The sequence below is a fragment of the Sceloporus occidentalis genome, unplaced genomic scaffold, assembly GCF_023333645.1.
Source record: "Sceloporus occidentalis isolate IW3139 unplaced genomic scaffold, rSceOcc1.0.p SCAF_9, whole genome shotgun sequence".
Lineage (NCBI taxonomy): Eukaryota > Metazoa > Chordata > Lepidosauria > Squamata > Phrynosomatidae > Sceloporus > Sceloporus occidentalis.
The window spans coordinates 9416613-9437352 of NW_028316989.1; the positions used below are offsets into that span (position 1 = coordinate 9416613).

At 41.8% G+C, this 20740-nt stretch overlaps 1 protein-coding gene across 5 annotated transcripts in view; it reads left to right on the top strand.

Annotated features, from left to right (window-relative positions):
• FEZ1 (fasciculation and elongation protein zeta 1) overlaps positions 1-20740 on the top strand; it is a 41276-nt gene that overhangs the window by 5154 nt on the left and 15382 nt on the right. For 3 of the 5 annotated variants that reach the window (XM_089537483.1, XM_089537480.1, XM_089537481.1), the window contains exons 2-5: positions 1430-1771; positions 6062-6161; positions 14770-14856; positions 20281-20449. In XM_089537483.1, coding sequence (XP_089393609.1) covers positions 1461-1771; positions 6062-6161; positions 14770-14856; positions 20281-20449 — 667 coding nt within the window. In that variant the 5' untranslated portion in view covers positions 1430-1460. Of the gene's footprint in view, positions 1-1429; positions 1776-6061; positions 6162-14769; positions 14857-20280; positions 20450-20740 lie in introns of those variants that run through there. The other 2 variants (XM_089537482.1, XM_089537484.1) reach the window with 2 other exon arrangements.

A 20740-nucleotide genomic window follows, 5' to 3' on the forward strand; every position in this document is an offset into this window, starting at 1 on the left:
CTCAGGCCAAGACTATTTTGTATGATCTGAACCTTTAAAATAACAGCAAAATAAACACTGGAGATGCCAAACACTGAAATGCAGGTATGTGCTCTACCATTGAGCTACATGAGCTTATGACTCAAGCATATGTGTATTTAAATGCATGCATAGATGCATATGCATGGCTTATTTTCCACCCCTATCACCATCACTTCTGTAAATATCTTTATAAATAGTAATTGTGTTCTGGTTCTCATCTATACAAGGTCAGCAGGTATGCCATTGTATCCAGAGCAGTGTTTCATTATCTGAATTAGAGGGACCACCAAGGAAGTGCTCCCACACCCTTTTCAACTATAGACATCCATAATAAAGCATTGCCATTCAAATTAGCCTGGCTCCCAGGAAAGTTGTGAGATGCTTTAAGATGATCCACAGATCCTACCAAATGGCAGAAACAGTTGTTTCTTTGTGCTCTGTGTGTGTTTGTGTTTGTGCGTATCCGTGCATGTGTGGTTGTCACAGAAACGGATTGACAGTCAAATGGTTCCTTGTTATTTGTAATGCTTGCTGTGACAATAGAGAAAATGTAACCCAGAGGAGAAGAGTTTTGGCTGCCATCCATTAAGTAGCAAGAGGGCTCAATGGATAGAGCAGGCAAGTGGACAGTTTCCTTTCAGACTGGAGGAGGCATGTGGGCCCCAGAGTTTCAGCTTTGTCCCATGTATGGCTTTGCTAATGCACCCCCTTTGCAGACTATAATATCCAAAGTACTTTGGAGACTGAGCTGGGGACAAAACATACTGACCAACGTAACAAACAGAATGGATGGAAGCAAGTTGAGCCACAACTGGCAGAAATATAGTGGCCAATGCTGGTTGTATTTCTTTTAACTGTAATTTAAAAGCTGTCTCTTTTGACGACTGCTTTTTGTTTCTAGTTTCCAGAGGGTTAGCCCTGTTCGTTTTTTGCACCAAACCCAACCAAAAAAGTCTTGTGCCACCTGCCCCTCATTATCCCTGAAAACATGCTGGGTAGGGAAAGGCAGGGAGACAGGGTTAAGGGTGAATTTAGGAAGAGAGCATGATGAGGGCAGCAGCCCTGGTCATGCAATTGACTGAAGTGCAATGATGGATGGCTGCAAAGCGGTATGTTGCTATTTTATTTTTTCTTGCTTGACTGCTGTGAGAATGGGGCTGGCATGACACCTTCCTGGGTCTCTCTGCTTCCTGTTGTTTTCAGCACTGGAAGGATATACCTTCACTCCATAAGAAGAAGGAAAAGTGTTGAGATTGTGGAGATTTTTTCCTGCAAAGCACTATCCTAGCCAGTCACCAAGGATAAGTAAGAGCTAGAGTTGATAGTACTGGTGGCACACACCCGGGATGCAAGCATGGATGGACTGTATTGCACTGTATGGGCTCACTGTTGTTCTTTGTCCTTCCAGAAGTCATCCTTCTTCTCCCAGCCAACCCAAGATGGAGGCCCCTCTGGTCAGCCTGGATGAAGAGTTTGAAGACCTGAGGCCATGCTACATAGAAGAGAGGGAAGAGAAATCATGTTATTTTTATGGGTCCTCTCCTCAGCATTTGGAAGACCCTTCCCTTTCTGAGCTTGAGAATTTCTCCTCTGAAATCATCAGCTTCAAGTCCATGGAAGACTTGGTGAATGAATTTGATGAAAAGCTCAATGTCTGCTTTCGGAATTACAATGCCAAAACTGAGAACTTGGCCCCTGTGAAAAACCATCTCCAGATACAAGAAGAGGAGGAAAATTTGCAAGATGAGGAGTGAGTAACAGTAGTTATTCTTAGAGTTTTTGTCCCACTCTTAATCTGAAAATACCTCACAGTGGCTTACATAGGTCAGTACCAAGATTGTGCTCAAGCTTAGCATCTCAAAGACAAGTCACAGAAAGGAAAGAGATTGGGAGAGCAGAAGAGGGGAAAGGGGAGATTGTCAGTTTACTACCATTTATGTAGTAGATTTTTAAGAGTAAAAATTTAGGAAGATCTTCTGAATGAGTTAGACTAATAGCTCAGAAAAACTAGAACTCTACTTAGCTGTGAAGACATACAGAACACACAAAGAAACACACACCTACACAGCATTTAGCTAAAGAGAGCTCTCATAACTTATTCTGAATCTCAAGCCAGAGAGAAATGTCTAGGTGACAACCCTAGGAGTGCAATCAACTTCGGTCTTTCTTTATTATTACACTATGATACGTCAATAACATTTCTGCAAAGTTGAATGAAAAACTGTGGCTGGGGGCAAATATCAGTGGACTCTATTGTTGGCAGGCAAAGAAAATCCAGCATCTCTTTCATGGACTAAAGAATAATTTCTCTTTGTTTTGCATTACAAGGCTTAGATTTTCCCAGTATCTTTGTTCTTTTTGGTGTTGAATCTGTTCCTCCCCTGTTTAGCTCCCTGCAGCTGGTAAAGCCCTCCCTTTTTGTCTTGGCTTGATCCCAGAAATGTGGCCTGTTTATTTCCCTGAACAGAGACATGGTTTACTATTCTAAATATGTCTCCACAGAGCCTTACCTTTCACAAAAGTCAGTTATGCCAAAAAGCTTGTTATTTCATGATAGTGCTGATTCCCTTTTAGTAAACAACAATCACAAGAATCAATCTGAATGAGGAAGCAGGACTGGAGCTGAAATCGAGATACTTGGGATTGCTCTCAAAGATCCAAATCATGCTGCTTGTGCGCTGGCCCCCACTTGCTCTTCCCACTTCAGCCTGTCAAACCTTTGTGCCACATACATTGTGTGCACTGATGTATATTCAGGTGCATATTACATGACTGGTTAGACCTCAGTAGACCCTAGAAGTTTCGCTATGGCTTGAACTCCAATATATGATGTGAGAAGTCTCTTTAGCTAAATATTGTACATGTGTGTCTTTGCATCAAAGTAGAGTCCTGCTTTTGCCAAGGCTTTAGTCTAAACTCATGCAGAAACTCTTGTCAGTGGGCATGAAACTGACTGTGCTGACCATTCAGTATGAGATGTATGCTCTTTTTTATTTTATATTAGTTATATGAGTTTGATATCACTTTATATCCTGGGATTTGTACTGGGTTGAGGCACTTACAATGATCTTGTCGAGAGCTCTAGTTCCCACTCCTGTATCAGCTCTCTAGCAGAGAATTTTCAGTACTTCACCAGAATACAAATCTCTGGATTCTGTAGGACAGAGCCATGACAGGGAAAGTGGTATCGAAGTGCTATTTCTGTGTTATGTACATTCAGAGGCAACCCAACTGTAAACTGGACCAATCGATTCAGCCTCTCATTGACCTCATGGGATTTACTTCACAGAAAGTTGAGACTGGGTCTAATAGGTCAGCTGGCAACTGCGTTTGTCTCTGTGGCTGATTTTGTGTTGTGTTTATTCCACAAACAAAATGATTTTATGATAATGAAATGCTTTGTTGATTTGTTATGACAATTGGCTGTAACATGTAACAAGAACCCAAAATATAAGATTAAAACTGATCAGATTGTAGATACCCCTGAAATTCATGCAAATCAACCCCATTGAGAAAGGGGCTGAATAGGCCGGCGTTAAAGGCTGGCCTTGGGACGGAATGGTGGCTGCACAACGCATGCTTCAACTCCACCCCAAGCCGCCATCATGCCACCTACCTGACTGCATGGCGGGCAGCATCACAGCACTCATTTGGTGCAGAGTCCAGATGACGCACACCAAAAGGAGCACCGAAAAGTGCTGCCATGGCAGCAAAGGTGCCCTTTTTCTGGCTCCAAAAGGAGCGGCATTTTGCAGTTCTTTTTACCCCCCCCCCAAAAAAAAATGCCGGATCGGGGCTGAGGTGTGTAGTTCCTGCGGCCCCAATCTGGCGAGGAAAGGGGCTGTGGGATCCGCTCCAAGGGGGCGGTCTGTTTAGCCCCTAAGAGTCCATTATCAAGCAACATCCAGTGGCCGGCACTCTGATTACAACCCACAGTCACACTATTTTTGCTTTCCTTCACAGCTGGAAAAGTAGGCACTGCACCATAAAATACTACTAGTAGCAGTAGTACTAAATAATTAAAATAGAACAATAAATAATTGAATTTAATTCAATTAGAAGGAGTGCAAACCGTTCCCCTCTGGAGGTTTCTAGATAAGGGAGTTGTTACACCAAGGCACATATACAGAGAATTAAGCTTGGGATTGTTGATGGAAAAATGTCCAAATTATTAAGAATTATATCTGACTCCACCTAATTTGCCTTAACCACATCCCTTCCCTCCCTTTATTAAATATCTGGCCTTTCTCCTGATATAGGATTCAAGGCAGCACCTAAAAAGCTATAATAATAATAATAATAATAATAATAATAATAATAATAATAGTTTTAAAAAACTACCATATTTCAATATCCAAGTAATGTAAAATCAAAGCATGTCAATAAAATTATAAAGAAATTATATATCTTTAATCATATGCATAACTCTCTGATTTTATAATTAGCTAATTCTTTATACATTCAGACCTTTGAAATACTGGATTTAAACCTAAATTTAGCTATGGATTCACTCAGTATACCACCATAGTTTCCTGAATGTACTTGATCTCATCTGATTTTAGAATTAGCTAATTCTGTATATTCAGACTTTGGAAATACTGGATTTAAATCTAAATTTAGCCATGGACTCACTCAGTATACCACCATAGTTTCCTGAATGTATTTGATCTTATCTGATTTTGGAAGCTAAGCAGGGTTGGGGCTAGTTAGTACTTGGATGGGAGATCACTAGGAATAACAGAAACCTCCTGGTAGGATTAATAAAAAGTCTTGCTTGAAACCCTGGTGAGCTACTGCCAGTTGGGATACAGGTCTCCAATTCAGTTCCCCAGCAGTTGAAACAAATATGAGTGATTAACCTCGTAACATTGTTGTTCTTTTTAATCTAAAGAGGTAAACTGAAACACAGTGTTGTGAATAAGTGTTTTCATAATTGCAATTAATGGTCAGAATAAAAAAAATGTAGCACTGTAATGCTCCACAGATGCTTGCATGAGATAATGCATAGGTTTTGTTGCAGTTCTCATGCTTCCTCTTCTGCTAGTAGAAGAGCACTGCTAAATTCAGTTTAATTTTTGTCACGTAATACTCTAGTAGTTGGAGGAATAAAACAATCTTACTGTGAGCAGAAGACACCTTCCACAAGGGGGTCATCCTTGAATACTCTATGTGTGTGTTCATGTGCATGTGCGTGCACATGGCCTTCAAGTGGTCTGTCAATTGATGGCGACACCATAAATTTCATAGCATTTTCTTGGGTAAGGAATACTCAGAAGTGGTGTGTAGCTGCTTTCCTCTGAAATATAGCTTTGTTGTTGTATTCCTTGAAGTCATTTCTGCCTTCTGGGTACCCTAAAGCCATGGAGTTTTTTGGGCACGATTTGTTCAGAGAGGGGTTGCCTTTGCCCTTCCTCTGAGGCTGAGAGTGTGTGACTTGCCCAAGGTCACCCAGTGGGTTTCCATGATTGAGTGGGGATTTGAACCCTGGGCTCTCAGTGTCCTAGTCCAGCACTCAAACCACTATACCCTCCTGGTTCTCAAAATATAACTTACCACACCTGTATTCCTTGGTAATCTAGATCCAAGTACTAACCAGACTTGACCCTGCCTCCATGCTCACTGAAGATATGATGCCTTCAGGGTTTGTAGATCTTTCTTTGGATCTTACTGGACTTTTTTAAAAGAATGAATAATGTTTGTTGTGGAAAGCTGTGAATTAAAAGAAAACAGTAACTTTCCTGACCATTTGTTGTTGTTGTTTTTTTTTTTGGGGGGGGACTGGCTCTGAACAAGGTGTACCTACAATTCAGTTTAGATAAACTATATAACCAGATTCATCTTAGGTGCTATAGGTTGTTCTGTTGTTATTTTTGACCTGGTCATTCAGCAGAAGACGAGGATGCAGCAGCTTTGTCATTCCTGGTTTGCTTCACATGCTCTTTTTAATTCTGCCTGCTGAGAAAATTGCCCTGAGAGAAGCACTCCTGTTGTCAACGCAGCTTCCTTCTATTAACATTCTCTTGTTTTCTTTCCCTCCCAGGGTTTGGGATGCTCTTACGGACAATTACATCCCATCCATCTCCGAGGACTGGAGAGATCCTAACATTGAGGTGCTAAACGGCAACGTCTCCGACACAGAGGTACTTATCTGGATTTCTCTGTCCCCACTTCCTTCCATTAACAATAAGATAAAATATTTGGCAAGCTTATGCAGAAGCATTGCTTGAAAACATGGTTGAATGAGAAGACAATAATCAAGCAGCTCCATTAATGCATGCAAAATGACAGCCGTCTGCCATTCCATAGAGCAGGACTAATAGCAATGTGAGAACGAAGCTCTTGTCAAACAGCAGAGCAGATTTCCCAGCACTCCTGAATTGGTAAGGGAGAGAGGGCTATATAAAGAGAGAGACAGTGAATGAAACAGCCTGATGTGTGTGCATGCAAAGGGAGGCCTTGTCTTCCAGGCCCTTGTTTGCTCTGAGACTGACATTGACGATGTTTGTACCGCCTTCCAGCCTGACACGTTTGGAACAATGGTGTGGCTGGTGAACTTGGGAACAATGGTGACTCTGATGGCCAAAGGATACACATCACAGAGCACTGCCGAGAACCAACCAGGCCCTTATGCTATTGCAGTATTTATTGGAGTGTTGTTGAAAGACTTTTCAACCTACACATCTGTAGTACTGTGATTCCACTTTAACAGCCATGCTTACATTCTCTGAAATCCTGGTGAGGTGCTAAAGCTTTCTGGCAATGAATTCTAAATACAGCCAGCTCTTCCTTTCTGTCAGCTTGCCATTTGCGGATTGGATGGCCTTGTTCTTCTCAGTGGTGGCACATGAATGCTCCACACCAACACAGTCGCATCCATTAAGGAGAATGGGACATGAGGTCCCACAGAATTTGCCATCCATGAAGGTGTCCTAAACAGAACCCCTCCCCGGATACAAAGGGCTGATTGTATACCTCCCTAAACTGCATTTCCCAGGACTCCATAAGATGTCAGTTAAAGTGGAATCACACTATAATTGTGTAGTGTGAAAGGCCTGTAGATGTGGGATGCTGTCTCAGACTAGACCAGTGCTGGAATTGGGAGATGTTATTTTAGACACCCCATGCAAACTCTTGAATTGAAAGCTGGTGGTGTACTAGAGCCAAGATCTAGCAGGTCCTCTTGATTAACAGGGATGATACTGTACTCAGTCTTCATGCTGGGTTAATAGGAACTAAAGTCAAACCATTTGGTAGATGCAGGGTTGTCTGCCTCCTTTAGTGTGGGATCCCAGAATATATTATTCTGGCTGCCCAATGCAGAAGTATCCTTTTCTCCTTGGATCAGTCCAGGATTCAAAATCTGAATGTGAAGACTCAGTTTGATATAAAATCCCTCCATGTTTAGATCAATAGCAAAGAGGAGCAGTTTCACCTTCTCCGTCCTTCTTCCCTTCACATCCCCAGACCCTAAAATAATGTATGTGTTGCCTTTGCAGGCTGACTAATGGAAAACTGCAGAGTCCACTGCTGGCTTCGTTATCCTGCTCAGTCAACAATAACGTATTAGGTATTAAATTATTAATGAGTTTACTGGAGTGAAGAGCTAATTTAATTAGACCAGGAAGCATGAACAACAGATGGCCAAAGAGATGTCATTTTCAGTGAGCAATGGAAACCTTCAGAAGGTCCAGAATCCCCCAATGGAATATTACAGTTCTGAGAAACATACTGTATGACTTTGGATAGGATCTTGGCAGCCACTATTGCTGTCCCCTGTGTAGACAACAGCTTGGCCATTGTGTGTCTAGAATGCTGAACTAGATACACCTTTGGTCTGATCCAGCACAGCTCTTAAGTTCTTTGACTGCCCAGCAGGACACACAGATTCTAATACTGTAAAGTGGCCATAGGCCCGAGTATAATAATTCCTTTTCATGAAAGTGGTCCCAGGAGCAACCTTTGGCACCTTCAGGGGAAAAGGTTAAGCACCAGGTGCTGAAGGCTATATTTCAGAGGAGTATTCCTTGTCTAAGAAAACCCACCTTTGAGTATTCCTTGTCTAAGAAAACCCTGTGTAATCCATGGGGTTGCCATAATTTGCTGAAGGCACACACACATACACACACACAAAGGAGTGGAGGGTAAAATCCAAGTGCCCTAATACTTTGCTAGAAAGCTTGGAAAACTAATTGTTGAGCTGCAAATGTCAGAATCCTTAAGCTGGTATGGCTACTGGCTATGCTGGTTAGAAAATTCTGAGAGCTGTAGCTCAGACATTTCTCTGAAGATGCCAGCCACAGATGCTGGTGAAATGTCAGGAAGAAACTTTTCTGGAACATGGCCACATAGCCTGAAAAACCCACAAAAAACTATGGATGCCGACCATGAAAGCCTTCGACTTTACATCAGACAAGTAACTTTTGCAGACTTTGATATGTGGCCTCAAGACCTTGATATGGAGCCTCAAGACTGTCTGACAGCTTCTGGGAATTAAAATAGAAAATGAACTTTTTCAAGCTTTTTCAATAGCTGACTGAAGCAAAGGATGCGCCTCAGCCCTGAATGGGAATGGTTTGGTGCCAGGCGCTGGAATGGGGCCATATTGAGAACACTTTGAGGTGTAGTAAAATGTGTTTGTTCTCAGACTTGTGTGGCCCCAAGCATCCCCTTCCCATGCCCATAACGGGGGAAAAATGGGTCTGATAAGGTTCATAGTTAAGGATAATCAGATGATGATGATGATGATGATGATGATGATGATGATAGTGTAGTCAGATTATTTTTTTTAAAGGTGAGGTATTCTTTGTGATATAGACAAAGAAGGAAGAGAATAAATTGAGCCAAGATATTCAAACAGTATTTGAATAATGTAGAGTGGGAAGGAGATCTACTAGTCTGCCCCCAGAATTGGGGCCAAATCATGGCCATCATACTACAATTTTTGGTTGGCCTTACTGGCCAAGCCAAAAATTGTAGTTGCCAAATTCTCCTATCAAGTTCTCACCTACACCAGGTGGTATTGCTTGAGGTAAATACCAAATACAGTTGGCCCTTCTTATACACAGATTTTTTTATACACGGATTCAAGCATCCACAGTTTGAAAATGTTCCAAAAAAGTATAAATTTCAAATATCAAACCTTGATTTTCCATTTTTATAAGAGACACCATTTTGCTATGTCATTATATTTAATGGGACTTGAGCATCCACAGATTTTGTTATCCATGGGGGATCTTGGAACCAAACCCCAGCGTATAACAAGGGTCTACGGTGTATGTAGGTGGAAAGACATGAGAAAGGCTGACTGAGGATTACACAGATCACCCAGTGATCTAATTCATTGGGTCTTTCCCAAAGAGTATGTACTGTTGAACACTGTGACTAGAAGGTCATGGGTTGCTTTCAGAAAGCAATATCCAATACTTCCTTCAGCTCTGATTTCGTGCTCTGAAGCAGTCAAGTCCTGATGATGGAGACCCACACCAATGTCCATGTTTGCCAGAGGGCAACATAGTGAACATATTTATTGAAGTGTGCTCTTGCAGTGGTATAAAATGGTGTTTAGGGAGCCATCCCTAAAGCTATTAGGTCTGGGCCCCTCTGATTGCTCATATTTCAGGCAGTGAATCCAAGCAAGTTAATTTGTTCGGAGAACACTTTTTATTTTTAGTAACTTAGCACCAGGATATGCGAGATGCCAGGCAAAATGGACAATTTAGAGAGGCAGTGATGGAGAACTTATATAGGAACACATAAGTAGAATGCCTTTTGGCCTTCTCTCCTGTTCTTGCCAAGGGGAAGAAGGAAACAGGTGTTCTCTGCTGACTGCAGATTGTGCACGGCTGTTATCAGTGGGTTAAGCCTATTGATTTTAGACTGTCATTCTATAGGACAGACTATTGCTGTTTGCCTAATGACCTTCTGATCCTCCTTTAAACTTATGCAAGCATGTGTTGCAATCTGGGAGCTCTTTCATGAATCAAGCAAAACGAAAGCATGCTTCTTCAGGCTACAGTGAGCTTTACATCAGAATCTGGGCACCTTTCACACTACACAGTTATAGCACTATGATCCCAGCTTAATTGCTATTACAGCATCCTATGGAATCACAGAGGATGTAATTTGCAGAGGCAGTAGAGCTTTCTGGCTCAGACTTTTAAATACCTCTTCCTATATTGCAAGTCTCAGGATTCCATAGGATGGAACCTTGGCAGTTAAAGTGCTATAATGGGGCAGTGTGAAAGGTCTGTGGAGGCTGCAAAATTAGGGTCCACATTGGCCAAAAAGGATTTCCTGCATGACCATATGCATCCTTCTACCAAAACTCCAGGCATAAAATTTTCCTAGGCCAACTCAGTTATTTTTGCATCCATGGCATAAAATCTTACAAGTGCCTCTGACCCTTCCTGGGAAGAAAAATACAAACATAATACATTATGTAACAATCGTTATTCTGCATTCAAAGTTACTGCATCCAAAATCTGCTGGCTAAGGTAACTCCAAAGGCCACATAATTTTACTGTATCAAAAATGAGACGAGTGGTATAGAGAAAAAGTTCACCATATTCACATTTTCCTGAAACTTCCTTCTCAAAGAAAATTTCCTATTATTTCCGATTATTACTTTAGATAGGAGGGCTTTTTTCTCCTAGGCTATGATGAAATCCTCTCCCGATCCCTTTTTGTGTTCCTGCTGATACTCCTTGTTCCATAGAGCCCCAATGCAATAATGGAAGTCTTGCCTGGGGCAAGGGAGGGCATATTGACTGCTGTTGCTTAGGCATATGACGGTAATAAATAGTAGTCACACCAGTGTTTTTTTGTGTGTCTGTGTGGTAGCATCTGGTGTTAACATTGAAATAAATGAGGTCAAGCCTCACCTGGAATATTGTGTCCAGTTCTGGGTACCACAATTCAAAAAGGATGTTGGCAAGTTGGAGTGTGTCCAGAGGTGAAGGGTCTGTAAACCATGCCTTATGAGGAAAGACTTAGGGAGCTGGGTATGTTTAACCTGGAGAAGAGACGGTTAAGAAGTGGTATGATAGATCTGTTTAAGTATTTGAAGGGGTGTCACATTGAGGATGAAGCAAGCTTGTTTTCTGCTGCTCCAGAGACTAGAACACAGAACAATGGAGGCAAGCTATAGGAAAAGAGATTCCAGCTCAACATTAGGAGGAACTTCCTGACAGTAAGAGCTGTTTGAGAGTGGAATACACTCCCTCGGAGAGTGGTGAAGTCTCCTTCTTTGGAGGTCTTTAAACAGTAGCTGGATGACCATCTGTGGGGGATGCTTTGATTGTGATTTCTTGCATGGCAGGAGGTTGGTCTGTGGATGGCCTTTATGGTCTCTTCCAACTCTATGATTCTATGACTCTATGAGAAGATCCAGCAAGTTAAACAGTCTCCTGGGTGGTCATAACCATGTCAATTTCTCTTCCATTTTCTAAGCAATAGGAACAAAGAATTTGAGAGATGCAATGTGGTTTGGGGGAGCCTCCATGGATTATCATTATAGTTGAGTTTCCAGGATTTAACTTTTTTCCTTGCCTGCTGTGGTTTTGATGAAAATCATCTCCCAAAGCTGCTGTTAACCTGAGGCAGTGGCTACCACTTGTACTGATTATTCCATCGGTGGCAAATAGCAGTTTTGGAGGGGAAAGGGTTTGGTGGCACCGTAGCAGGAAGCAAAACATTATCCTGACTTTGTATACACTACATCCCGCTCCCATCAGGATCCCTTAGGGATTTGTTAATGCAATCAACCCTCTGTGTCTATGGATTTTTCATCCATGGATTCAACCATACACACACACACAGACACACACACACACACATCAAAAAGCAAACTTTGATATTGCCACTTTATATAAGGGACACAATTTCACTATGCCATTGTATTTAATGTGATTTCAACATCCATGGATTTTGGTGTCTGTGGGGAGTCCTGGAACCAAACCCCAGCAGATACCAAGGGTCTACTGTATGTTAGTTTTGCTTTCAGCAGAGGTAGTTAGTCCTCTGGAGTGTTAGTCAAAACTTTAAAGGAATTATCCAAGGTTCTAAATCTGCTAAGTGATAGAGCTCAGCATGTTAGATAGTTCCTTTACATCTCAGGCTAAAAATCAGAGCAAATTCACTGTCACATTGAGATGTAAACCGTCAGCCATAACTGGCTTTTTTCTATACTCTTTTTTTAAAAAATCTGAAATTCTTTCTATACAAAGACATAGCTGTATTAGTCGGGGAAATCAGTATGCAAAGAGATCTTGTAGCATCCTTGAGACTAAGGAGTTTATCACATGTGAGGAATTTCTCTTAATTTCGAATGAAAAGAAAGTGGGGCCAGAACGCATTCACGTAAAGTCGCTAGTTTAGTGAAATTATGTGAATGCTCACTGCATTCGAACTGGCTCCCCATTGCCCGAAAATAGCATGCCATTGCCCGAATTTGCGTGTGGCAGTCTATCACACAATAACGTGAAACCATATGATTGCGCTCGGACTGACTTCCCATTGCCCGAATTTGTGTGTAGTGGGTTATTACACAATAACATTAAACCCCATGATTGCGTTCAGATTGCCATTGGATTATACTTCCAATTTCTCTTGTCTGATAAACTCCTAACTGAAAGAAAGAAGCTGGTAGCCTGAGTTTTTGTAGGCTTGAGCCTATTTCTTCAGATGCATCATGAAGAAATCTGGAAACATTGCTAACTTTTTTGAAACAAAGAGAAAATCTCACTGATCTCTATAGTCCAACTCAAAATGGTTTTGAATGGTTATTTCTAGAAAGCCTTGTGTATAAGATGAAGCTAGGTCCACATTTCCTTTGACCCTCAAATGGCCTCCAACCAAGTGGCTCCCTACACATCTCTCTGCGGTTTTGCCTATTGACAGAAGAGAAAGATGAAATCCTAAGCCACCTTGAATAACCCTAGTTGTGATGTAATTTCTTTTTCCTGCACTGCCTGGAACTGCTGCCAGAATTCACCGACCTTGAGAGGAGCTGAATGGGCATAATCTCTGTTCCTCAAGACCCAAACAATCATTTAACCCTCTTAGACAAAATGCTAGATGACCGTGAAATGATTTTACAAAGACAGGGACCTTTTAATGAAATACATATCAGTCTTTTAAAGTTTATGGAAACAGTTACAGATTCTGGGGCAGATAAAAAGAGAAGCCCGTTTATAAAGTTGTTTCTATCCTGGGGGGCCTTTCAGATTACACAGGTATAGTGCTAGTAATCCACTTTAAACACCATGCCAAATCCTAAGGAATCGTGGGATTTGCAGTCTAGGGAGAGATATTTAGAATTCACTTCCAGAGATCTCTAGTGCCTTACCAAACTCCAATCTCCAGGATTTTATTGCATGTAGCAATGGCAGTTAAAATGGAATAGAGTGCTATATGTATGTAGTATGAATGGGCACCTGGATGGTTTGGAAATGTATGGGGAGTGGGTTACAACAGAAGCACTTAGAAATGGTTCTGTAGATCATGTTAGAGAAATGTTCCACGAGGTGAAGCAGAGTTATCATGGCACTGCAAAGAACTGTCAAGGTGAAAGAATTGCCTTTCTTCATAGACTAGAACACAAACCAATGGATTCAAATTACAAATCAATCAATCAATCAATCAAACAAACAAACAAACAAATCTAGTTTTACCTTAAGAAGATTGCCTTTATTGGAAGAGTTGTTTGACAGTGGAATAGCGTTTCAGATGATGGTGGTCTCGCTAGCCCTAACCTGAGCCCTAACCCTAAACCTCACCCTAATCCTAATTCTAACCCTAACCCTTAATCCTAACCCTAACCCCTATCCTATAAATCATAAACCCTAACCCTAACCCTAACCCAGGTGAGCTGGTGCGGATTTATAATGGAGTCCTACATTTTCAGGTTGGACCAAATTTATTGAGCGCATGCTTCATTTTTACAGCCAGAGTTGGAAATCCCACCACACCAGAAGCAATTTCAATTTAAATCACACTCACCACAAGCCAAACATTTTCACCTATCAGTGCAAGACCTGTTTGTTAGTGAAATCAATTTTCTTTGACCGTACTGGTGTTTCTGTTTTTGGAAGTCTTTCAACCTAAATCCTAACATTAACCCCTAAACCCTAATCCAAAAACCTAAAACCTAATCCTAACCCTAACCTTAACTCTTTATCCTAATCCTAATCCTAACCCTGAACCCTGGTGACTTTGTGTCGATTTATAGGGACAAATACATTTTATTATCCAGCTTTTACAGCTTTGTCTTTAGTCCCCACATGGCCAAGAAGGGCTGGGGCCTCATCTTTCATAAACCCTCTCTCTCCCAAAACCATCTTAAGCACCAATGGGAAGCAAATATCTCAAGTGAGATGTAGGTCTGTGATTCTACAAACGTCACTTTTCTTCTCCTATACAATTTTAACTTCTGCGCATGATGAAGTCAAGTGAGCTTCAAAAGCTTGTGTAATTTTTTTTTTTGCTTTTGTTTGGCCTAATAAAGGTACCAGCATGATATATACTTTGGATTTTGTTGTAACTGAGGAACTGGACAAGAACATCATCTTGCCAATGCTTATTATGGATTACTTCAGCATATCATATTCATTCATCCTTGAAGTCAGTTTCCTGGTTCTGATCTGGGTGGTTTCTATAGTTAAATAGTAGCATGAGAAGAAACCAGCAATCCAAGTGGGGCCCATTCTTGCTACTGAATCAGCCTGCAGTTTGGGTTTTTGTTCCCTTCAGATCCGCGAGAAGGAGGAGGACGAGCTTAATGAGAAGAGTGAAAATGACTCTGGTATTAACGAAGAGCCTCTACTCACAGCAGACCAGGTACCTGTCCTTCCCCTGACTTTACCCAGATGAAAAATGGAAAATTCTCAGGAGATTCCAGTCTTTTATGACATGACTATCATACCCTCCAACTGTCCTGATTTGGCAGGAATAGTCCTGATTAATATTCTATAATCCCACTTTTTCAGATGCTTTTATAGTGTCCCATTTTCTCCCACATCATCCCATTTCCCCCCTTTGTCCTCATCTTACTTCAAATGCTGCAATCTGAGTTCAAAGTACAAACTCAAGTAAGGAGGGGACTAGGACAGGAACAGACAGAATTTGCCCTTCCCAGTAGATTCAGGCAAAAATAAACTGGTGAAACTTCTCCTAGTTTATGGAACTTATCCCATTAACAAATAAGTCACCATACCTCTTCCAGCTTGAATTCAGGATCTGGGATGCCTCTGGATGTTATCATACCTAAATAGCTGCCTATCTAGCTGGGATGCCACCACCTGGATCATCCCAGGTCAAAGCTTTGCTCAGCCGGCCAATTTTTGAACTCAAAAGCTCCTCAACTTCAAAATAGTGCTGGCTGAGCAAGGCTTTGACCTGGGAGGCATCCGGGTGGGGGCATCCCAGATAGATAGGTGGCAATTTAGGTGTGATAACATCAGGGGCATCCTGGATCCTGAATTCAAGCCGGAAGAGGTAAGACGGTTTATTTGCTAATGGGATAAGCTTTGTAATGCTTTTCCTCATTAATAAAATTTGTAATTTTAACCACACTCTAATTTTACTTGGCCACCTGTGTCCAAATTTTCATCTGTGAAATGCTGGAGGGTATGGACTAGAATAAAAGGGCTTGTCTCTGTGATGTATTCAGCCGTTGCATGTTAATAAAAGCGTGTTTTGTCTTTTACATGACCAGCTCCTTTCCTTGCTTGCAGTTTTCAGTAATGGCCCATAACCATAGTTGAAATGCTCATAGATTTATAGACCTCTTGAGTGCTTTTAAATGCCACCTTTACCTTTTTATTGCCTTTTCTGTCCATGGGGAGGAGGGGGAGCAGATTGAACAGCTCCAAAGTGGGTCATGCCTTCTCATGATGTGGTTGAAGTATGACAACTTCAATTTAGTCATCTTGGCTTCCAGAGAAAGAAACCCAAATTGTGTAGTCTTTCTCCATAGAGGAGCTTACATTTAGTACCTTCTATTTCTCCCTGTTGAAATTCATTTTGTTTGTTTTGGCCTCTCTAATCTGTTCATGGTCATTTTGAATTCTGATCCTGCCCTCGGGAATATTAGTAACACCTCCTAATTTGGTATCACCTGCAGATTTGATAAGCATGCCTTCTATTCCATCATCCATCATCCAACATCTTTATCAGTGATAAAGATGTTGAATAGCACTGGGCCCAGGACAGAATCCTGTGGCATCCCACTGGTCCCTTCTGTCCAAGATGAAGAGGAGCCATTTCTCAGCACTCTTAGGTTTGGCCAGTCAACCTATTACCAATCCACCTAACAGTTGCATAGGCACAAAACAGACGGTGGGTATGGAGCGGCTTTCTGCTGCCTCTTTGCTTGCCAGGTTGGGTCAGTGGCAGCTGCTCCTTTTTGAGTTGGAGAAAGGATACCTTTGCTGTGGCAGTGGCTTTTTAAAAGCGTTTCTTTGGCGCAGTGTTGTAAATACTGCACTGTTGAAATGCCATGGGTCCACCACACGTGTGGTTAGCCATCCAGGTTCCCGGTGGACTGGGGAGCGTGCTGATGTCTGAATGCCATGCCCCAGTCTGCCAGGAAGTTGGCTCTTTTTGACCATCTGTTTCATCCCATTGTCTACTAAAATGTTTTGAGAGATTCTGGAGTGACTGCAGAGTCTAGAAAATTTATTTTGTTTGGACTCCAGGTTACAGTATTCTACAGTATACTACAGTCTGCCCAGAATATCCCAGCCGCAAAGGTCAAGTCTTCCTGTCCACTTAAACCTCTGATAAAAAAATATTGCAGAGCAGCTGGGGAGGAGGATGTTGCCCAGTGAATCCCAACAGATTCATAAACATAAATAACAGGCTGTAGAATATCACATCATTTTTCTCACACATAATCCGTGGCCTCAGGTTCTGTGGGATTGTCTCTTTTGGCGCTCAGGTTTTGGAGTGAGTCAGCCATTAATATTGGAAGCCTGTTCCATACTGTGCAGCTCTTTGCTGCACCTGTTAATTTCTCTTGGTTTCCATGGCAATGATATCCCATTCATTGAGTGGCTGCCGTGCCCCGCTGTTCCCAGTGATGTTTTCTGCAGCGAGAGCGTGCAGATTTATTGCGTTATTTTGAAAATGGTAGCCATGTAGAACAATCAGATTGCTGACGACATCTTTGCCTCCGTTCAAAGTCGAGGGTCCTAACGTGGAGGCTTACTTGAAAAAAAGAAGCAGACAGGGTTCCTATTATGTAGAAGTGGAAGGTTCAGTGGATGTAGCTTGTCACGTAAGCATCAGCTGCTGAAATTCACTTCACCACAAAAACATTGAAAGATCCAGGAGTCCTTTATTCTTTTTTTAAGTGAACATCTTAATACTATGCCAGTGTGGTGCTGGACTACAACTCTGGAGACCAGGGTTCGAGTCGCAGCTCAGCCATGAAACCCACTGGGTGACTTTGGGCAAGTCGCATGCTCTGAGCCTCAGGGGAAGGCAGTGGCAAACCTCCTCTGAACAAATCCTGCCAAGAAACTCCATGATAGATTCCCTTAGGGTTGCCATAACTCAGAAACGACTTGGAGGCACACAACAACAACAACAACAACAACAACAACAACTCAGTACTAAACCTTGAATTCACTCTGGGAAGGAAGAAGCACTCTTGTGATTAATGCTGTTGCGGTGGCTTTGGTTTTTCTAAGGACTGTAGATCTTCCCCCCTAATCTAGATATAATCCTTATGTCATTGCTCTGTGGAGGACTGTGATGCCCAGTTGTCAGAACTTCATGCCAAGAGATACCTCACAAGGATAGATAAAGGTGAATCTCTTAGGCAGATCAGATAAAGGACCACAGTTTTGTGGTAACACATCCAGGGGTAGCTGTGTTCGCCATATAGCAAAGTACAGTACAATAACATCCAAAATCCATAAAACAGTGATATCTTTATTGGTCCAATTATTGATATCATTGTTTTTGTGAATTTTGGATGTTGTTGTATTTTGCTAAATGTCCAACAAGCTGCCCCTGGATATGTTTCCTAGGTGAGAAGATACTGCATTTTAGCCGCTACAGGGGGATATCAAAGAGGGATCCAGTAGACTGGAATTTTACTATTTTAGGTTTCTACCTCCAACAAAAGTAAAACACACACACACACACACACACACATATTGGGACTCCATTTGTCATCATTTACTTAACAGCACCTCAATTTATTTCTAATGCAAAGGTATGGAGGCTTCTTCAGAAATTCAGTGTCTTCTGTCCAGCAAAGGGGGCTGTAGCCTCACAAAGTACATAGGCATCCTGGATCACAAAGGAAATGGCTTTTTGCATTATTAATGGAATTTAAATTTAAATTTTATTTCCTGGACTTTTAACTGCTTTGTCTCCCATTACTACATGGGAGGAGGAGAGACCTGTGTGCATAGATATTCCTCTTTGCCATCCTGGCTCAGAACAACACCAGCAACATCTGGACAAAATAGCAATATAGCAAGGATATTTCTATACCTGTGACTAACATAGACATTTGTTTCCCTCCTGAATGATTTTTAACACCTTTGCCGGTTGAAGAACCCAGTGGAGTTTTGAAAGCTTGTGACACGTGTTTTGTATATTTTGGTTGGCCCAATAAAAATATAACTGTTTTGTGAGTTCTGTGGTAGAGCACCTGCTTTGCATGCAAGACGTCTCAGATTAAATTTCTAGCTTCTCCAAAAACCCCTTCTGATAATCTAGAGTACTTCAGCAGAACAGTACTGGGCTAGATGGATCAAAGTTCTGACTTGGTATAAGACAACTTTATATGTTCATCTGAACCACAAGTTGATGCCAACTTAGAATCAGTTAAGGGTGGAAAAATCTTTGGACTACAGGTCTCAGGATCCCCCAGCCAGCATGGCCAGTAATCTGCTCTAGAACAGGAGGGAGAAAAGAAAGGGATACTGATGGTTGATTCAAATGCCTGCAGATCCAACTGTACAGAAGAGCTTGAAAAAGTACCACTTTCAAAAATCCCTGAACCAACTAGACCAGTGATGGTGAACCTTTTAGAGGCCGAGTGCCCAAATTGCAACCCAAAACCCACTTATTTATTGCAAAGTGCCATGTCCCTCTGGCTTTCTAGTACCAAACTCTGACAAACTCTGTGCTGGGGCAACGGCACATGTGCCCACAGAGAGGGCTCTGAGTGCCACCTCTGGCATGCGTGCCATAGGCTCACCATCACTGAACTAGACTTCCACCTTTACTGCAGTGATGCAAAGAATAAGATTCCTCCTGTTACTGATTCAAGACTTCTCAGTAGTTCCTCAGTAGTCATGCTCAGAGTTTTTGGTTTCTTTGGGGTATTCTCATGGAGTGTGGAAATATGTATGTTTTGTGATTATTATTTTTTTAGGTATTATGGATTTCCAGAGTTTGGCATGAGTTTAAGGCACATGATCACTTATGCTATCCCAAGACACTTTGCTACTTGAAGCAGAAGAGTAATTGTACCCCCCTCCCTGGGCTGGTCAAGGAGAACAGTAGCCAAAGCCAGCCAGGTTATTTGGGCTTGTGAGGCAGGAGATTGCAGTATCCTACACCCTGGCAGTCAAAATACAACGACTAGTATTAAATATACTTAACCCACACTGCCAAAATAATCTTGTTTGACACCGCTTTAACTGCCATGGCTCAATGCAATCCACTCTGGTGCCACAACAACCACCATTCCCAGAATTCCATAGCATTGAGTCATTGCAATTAAAGTGGTGTCAAACCAGATTATTTTGGCAGTGTGGAAGGACTCCAAGTAAGTATAGTTATCCTGACTTCTCTGGGCCAGGAAAAGTTACTTAGTCACAATTGTGACACTATTGCCACAACCACAACTCCCCACCAACTTTACTAGGCATTGGCTGCATTGGGACAAGGAGGTCCATTCTGAAGGGCTAGGAGAGGTTACTTTGTTAACTAACTTAACTTAGGTAAGTATGCTTAACAAAATTAATTGAGTAGCTGATGCAGAATAATAAAAAAATACACTAACACTAATAATTTTCTGCCCTTGCATGACAAGCTGTGATGACATTCCTGAATGTTTTTTTTTAACTAGTCAAATCTGAAGCATTAAAAATGAACATTTTGAACTCTTTAGGGATGATACACAACACAAATTTTGCTTGGGTTCTCTTAAAACATTGTGTTTCCATAGGAACATGTTTTTAAAGCACCAAACCCAGATGTTACCAAGTGATTTTGATGCTACTGTTCTTTTCTCAGGTGATTGAAGAAATTGAAGAGATGATGCAAAATTCGCCAGACCCAGAAGAGGAAGAAGAGATTTTGGATGAAGACGATGGAGGGGAAACCAGCAGTCAGGCTGATTCAGTCCTTCTGCAGGAGATGCAGGCTTTCTCACAAACCCTCAACAACAATTGGTCCTATGAAGGTGAGGTTCTCTAGGGAGGGCAGGAAGGGACTGAAGCTCTTGGTTAGCACTTGTGTGGAATATGTAGCTGTCTTATGAGTAAAGTCAATGCCTGGTTGACCAAGCCATTGATGGTCTTTCCTGGAGTGTATCATTTCAGACTGCAGGTGGTGGGAGGACTCAGTATCAACACTATCCATCAATGACTTTGTGCATAACCTCACCACCATCAGTATTTCAGGGAAAAGTGGTCAGCCTAGTCTTCTGTGTATATGTAAGAAACCAGTATTTCCATCCTTACCTATACAACTC